The 5,591-nt window shown below is 37.9% G+C and overlaps 1 protein-coding gene across 1 annotated transcript in view; it reads left to right on the top strand.

Moving 5' to 3' along the window:
* Positions 1-1,759: 1,759 nt before the first annotated feature.
* The window catches only part of LOC135074168 (neurogenic protein big brain), a 93,882-nt gene continuing 90,050 nt past the window's right edge, over positions 1,760-5,591 (top strand). The window contains exon 1 of the mRNA XM_063968475.1: positions 1,760-2,294. Within this exon, the coding sequence (XP_063824545.1) occupies positions 1,967-2,294 (328 nt within the window). The 5' untranslated portion in view covers positions 1,760-1,966. The remainder of the gene's footprint in view (positions 2,295-5,591) is intronic.

Raw genomic sequence — 5,591 nt, 5'->3', positions numbered from 1 at the left:
AATTTCTGTGACAGAGGGCGCTTTATTTTCAAGCTGTCAACATAACTGTCATTGAATGCAATAGTTTATGGTTTTAAGGACCCACACACAACAAGTAGTACCGTTATAACGTTATTTCATAGCATATTCACAGGACGGTTTCCAGGTCTCCAGGCTTAGAATGTTCAGGCGCGAATCCAGCCCTCAAAAAAGGTTGTGGGCACAGCCACCAAAAATTAGCAAAGTGAGAGTTGGATTGGAGTACTAACTCACGCTCAATCACGCTCGATTTTTTAAAGGCTCATCAGTGAGCCATTTTTATCATAAGCCTATCGATTTTATCAATAGATCATAATAAATTAAAACAAGCAAATTATGGTTGTGGGCATGCCCACAGTGCCCACAACGGTGGATCCGCGCCTGAGAATGTTGTCTCCCAGTTCTCTCCAGTCGATATTCAGAAAGCTGGGTCAACATTAAGCCGCAAAAAAAATTAATTTTGAATGTGGACATGTATTTATTGATTGTGTACAAAAAACCCGCGCTGGAGACCTAAGTTGGGTTGAAAGAGTTGGTTTGGCCGAACCTTGAGCATCTATGAATGAAAAAATGTTTCAAAAACTGAATAAATGATTTTCGATTAAAATTCCTATTCTTCTTCCTCGGTCTCTCACTGATGAGGATCGTGACCACATTATAGTGTTCCTCCACAGACTACGGTCATAATCTGTGTGGACCGCACGATGCAGGCTTCCGCCCGCCGTCCTTCTCATCGCGTCTGACCATCTCGTTCCTGGGTCGAACACGTCTGCCTTCCATTTGTCCCAAGATAATTTGTTTCTCCAAACAATGCCTTGGAGACCGCGTAATGTGTCCAAAGAAACAGAGGGTACGCTTTAGGCATAAATAGTGGAGAGCCGCGTGGTATAGATTAAAATACAAGGGTTGATATTGAATTAAACTAGGTATTATAGTCAGTCACTTATTATTATACACCTAAAATACACTATAAAACGCTGCGGGAAGCAAATAACGTAATCTGAGTATTGAGTGAGTACTAACGCCTATGTCTTTATTTATAGCTATAATTCTCCGTCGCTGCTATGATCACTGCACTTTGTTTACTGAAGTTTACGAAATTAATGATATAAGTAATTATGCATTTTCTGCAGAGAAATTTAACATCGACATTTAGCAGATTAATCAATAATTGAATTCCATAATCAGTAAGTACCCGGAGCACGACCAAATAACAAGTTCACGTCACGAATGAAAACGCTTTAAGCTTTTTTATGGAAAACGATTACTAACCGAGTCGTGCTTCGGGCACACTCTATCACAGGTGTTACAAAAATACCTTTGAATCACTTTACTATTTAAAAGAGAACTTAGGAGCTTAGATGACAGTTGCTGAGACTGAGATTATTCGCCGGAGTTTGCTTTTACGTTGGTTTGCAGATAACTCAAATGCCATTCTATTTTTTTTTAACGATTTCGGCAGCAAATGCTTGAACAGTAATTGGAAATCCCATATGGCACAGGCGCAGATAATTTCATTTAAATGTAACCAGATGCAAATAAGTATTATTTCGGCAATGAGCCAGTTTTTTAACAACACAAAAATGCAACGCGATAATGTTTATCTAATTAAGTGCTATTGTGATGCTCGGCGAGCTGGTGAATTGATTACACCCTCGCGAAGTGCAGGTCCGGGGGCGGGGTGTAACAAGTGTCGGGAGTCGGGCCGGGATAGTCGGGATGTGTGCGGCGCCCCCGCTCGACGCCCATTCAATCCCTGTTCATTCACTCCGGCTCACAGCGATCGCGTCGTCCGGTCGCGTGGGTGGCTCGTTGGAGGTCGTTTTCGAACGCAGTCTCTACTTTCGCGCGCGAATTCCATTCCGGAAATTACTTTTGTTTTTTAACTTTTTTTCTTTTCGTGATGCTGCCGGGATTTTTTTAAAATTAGTGTTATTTTTTTTTCACAATGGGTGAGCAAACCTTTTCGATACCAGATGACCATTTGGAACAGCATATTGTAACGTTGTTTGAAAAGTTGGAGTGTTTACGTAGTAATGCGAACACGAATGACGCGTTGCCCGGGCGGGTGCCGGCGAGGATGGAAGTGAGGACCTTGTCTTTGTGGAAGGCAGTGGTGGCGGAGTGCGCGGCTTCGTTCCTGTACGTGTTCATAGTGTGCGGTGCGGCTGGCGGCGCCGGCGTCGGCGCCTCGGCCTCAGCTGTGTCTTTGGCCACCGCTCTAGCTTCGGGCTGTGCCATCGCAACTTTGACTTTGTGCTTTGCCAATATTTCTGGTAAGTACTACCACAGATAAACATAATATTAGTACCCATAAAAACTTTTTTTTCCAATGTTGTTCTAGGTAATAAAACACAGACTCTACCATTTTGTAGTCCCTACCAAATAAGTAAATAAACTTAGCTAAAAGTTTCCTTGGGCTGCTACGAGTAGAAGATTAAAAAACCCCCTGAAAAAGAACCAACTAGATATCTACGCCAATATTATTCATTCCTTACAATACTCACCTACGAGTACAATAAAAGAAGGTGATGCAGAGGCTGCAAAGGAATGGCAAAAAGACGAAAAAAGTATCATTTCTAGGTACACCCACCCACCATACGAAAAAAGCGGCAAGCTGCTTGCTGTCAGTGCTCTTTACACAGTACATATACAATAGGGCACGTAAACAAAAAGCTCTACCCGTGGGAAACGAATTGGAATAGATGAGCGATAAAGTCTTACGACCGACGTCATGCCTATTTATGTACCTATAGTACCTATGTAGGCAGGCTTAAATAAACACAGTAGTATTTTTTAAAGGATACAAATAAAATAAGAAACACTAAAAGCTTTTCAAAGAATAATAAAAAGACAGGTGTATGGGTATATTAAAATTATTTATGTTTAATATAATTTTTCGTTCAACTTTTATCGAATTTCGGCGTGCAAGATATAAAGTTAAATATAACTTTTTAATTATTCATCAGACATCAGCATTTTATTGGGCTTTAAGTTCATCATATTAGGTAAATTACTTTAAAAAAAACTACTCGTATGTAAGTAGGTACTGAAAAGTACTATAATTTGCTTATGATTTTACTTCCGTAAGGTTAGGAAACGGAAGAAAGATGATTTTTAGGTGAAAAGGCAAAAGCAGCTTGCTTACAGCCAAGTGAAACGGGTATGTAATCGGGTGATAGAGTCACGCGTGGATTAGAGTGTATCCCAATTAACCCCAGAGCTGCGTAATATCTAAGTATGGTAATATATTTCCAGTTGATAGCAGCCGCGGATGAGTTACGAGTTACGCGCGGGCAGATGTTCACAATTACGTTCCTTTTTAACGAGGGTCGCCGGCTGCGGCGGAGGCCGCGTTTTTTTCCACGTTTCAAGCACCTTTTGCGGTTCACGCATGGTGCAATATTAAATCTGGCAGTCGGTTTAATGTGAGAATTTAAAATAAAGTAACAAGTTGTAGCCGTTTACAATTTAGGAGGTTTTTACAATCAGCACATTGTTTTCACTGCGGCTTCACCCGCGTGAAATTTAGTTTGTCATAGATCGTCATAAATGATAGCCTATACCTATGTTATTCTGGGTTATAAAGAATAATACTGTAAAGTTTCATCAAAATCTGTTCAGTAGTTTTTGCGTGAAAGAGTAACAAACATGACATCCAGACATTCAGACATCCCTACTTGCGTATTTATACTCGTAATATTAGTAGGATTGTAACAAGACTTGAACTTATCTTTAAATTACATATACAGGGTGGAAACGATAAGTGATCTCACTCGATTATTTCTAAACTATACAAGATATTTAAAAACTGATTACTGATCCTGAAAGTGCTTCACGAGCTCTTTCAAACGGTACCAATAATTGGTTACAGAATAAACTGGAACTATCCGAAAATTCAATGTTTCTAGCTTTCATACTAAATGTATGACAACCACACAATATTAGAAGTGTAATTTATTTTTTGTTAAATAATAAACTTAAAAAGTCGGTTAAATAAACTTAAACTAACTACTACTACTAGTAACTTGCATTTTGTTTAAAATTATTTATGGAAAACATTAGTTTTAGGCTTTACTTTGCTATAATATTATCAAGAGATGAGTTCCATAACTCTGATAGTACTAAATGTATGGAAGATCGAAACATTGAATTTTCGGATAGATCCAATTTATTCTGTAAGATATTGTTGATACCGTTGGATAGAGCTCGTGAAGCACTTTTAGGATCAGTAACAAGTTTTTCGATATCTTGTGTAGTTTTTAATATTTAGTAACTTTACCAAATGTATGGAAGCTGGAAACATTGTATTTTCGGATAGTTCCAGTTTATTCTGTAACCGATTATTGGTACCGTTTGAAAGAGCTCATCAAGCACTTTCAGGATCAGTAACCAGTTTTTCAATATCTTGTATAGTTTAGAAATAATCGAGTGAGATCACTTATCGTTTCCACCCTGTATACTTCTTTATCTTTATACGCATTTAACTGATGGATTGTGTTACATGCGCTTAAAGCCACCTGCAATCCAAGGGTACAATCGAACGTTGGCCACCTATGATCTTTATCAGCCATCTGATCTAACAAGTGTTTAAATAAAATAATGTAACTATAACTAAATTCTGCAGCCCCAAATATTTATTTAAAGCTCATCTCTTCGTCATAGATATAATGAAAAAACCACGGTACATTAAGCGCATTAAAATAATCGAGGGAGCACGTGCGTTCACCCTTTCCTTCCCGATGCCACAATGGCGGCAATGTCACAATGACAGTTTAAATTATCCGATAATAAAAATGACAAGAGGTGTTCGCGCGATGTCGCCTCGGGCTACAATTGAACTAATTTTCGGCCCACTTAGGGTGACCGTATGACCGATGCGAAATTTATTGATGCGATATTAAATATTTAAAGTCCCCTTCATAGGGTTTTAAAATATTAACGCAGTTTTTTATATGAATCATTTAAAGAATAAAATAAATCATGTAGAGCGTTAATTTTCACTTTTGTGTTCGCGTGCGCTTTGACACAATTGATTTTCTTACGTTTCTGCATGCTATTCTTCTTGTCACCTTAAATATTGATTTGCGCTATAACTTTTTGATTTTACCAAAGATGGCAAGTATCAAAATTACAACTCAATCGAACTCTGAAGAAGTGGGTCAAATTCAATACCGCAATCGAGACAGGTGAAAATAAAAGCTTGTAAAGGTTTTACCTTTGTGATTAATTTTGCTTTTAAATGTAGAGTCGGTTCACGTAAACTTGATTTAATCGTAAAACTTACTTATCTTATCTTAAAATAAATAAATAAATTCTATATTTTGGCCTTTCAAAGTAAAGATAGGATGACAAATATGAGATAAATAATGTTTATTTCAATTTTTTCTCACGGCAGCTCGTATTGGTAACTTGTTTGCTTTGGTAGAGTGGTTCAAACGATTATTTTGGACTGAGTTTGTTTGACAAGAAATCAGTTCATTACTGACCTAACACCTACATTGTCAAATGTTTGTTCGAAGCGCAGAGAGCTAAAAATAAAAGCCCGGTAGGTATTAATTTTTGTTCAATTT

Source organism: Ostrinia nubilalis, chromosome 1 (assembly GCF_963855985.1).
Source record: "Ostrinia nubilalis chromosome 1, ilOstNubi1.1, whole genome shotgun sequence".
NCBI classification, from domain to species: Eukaryota; Metazoa; Arthropoda; class Insecta; order Lepidoptera; family Crambidae; genus Ostrinia; species Ostrinia nubilalis.
This window is presented reverse-complemented; position numbering and strand designations above follow the sequence as displayed.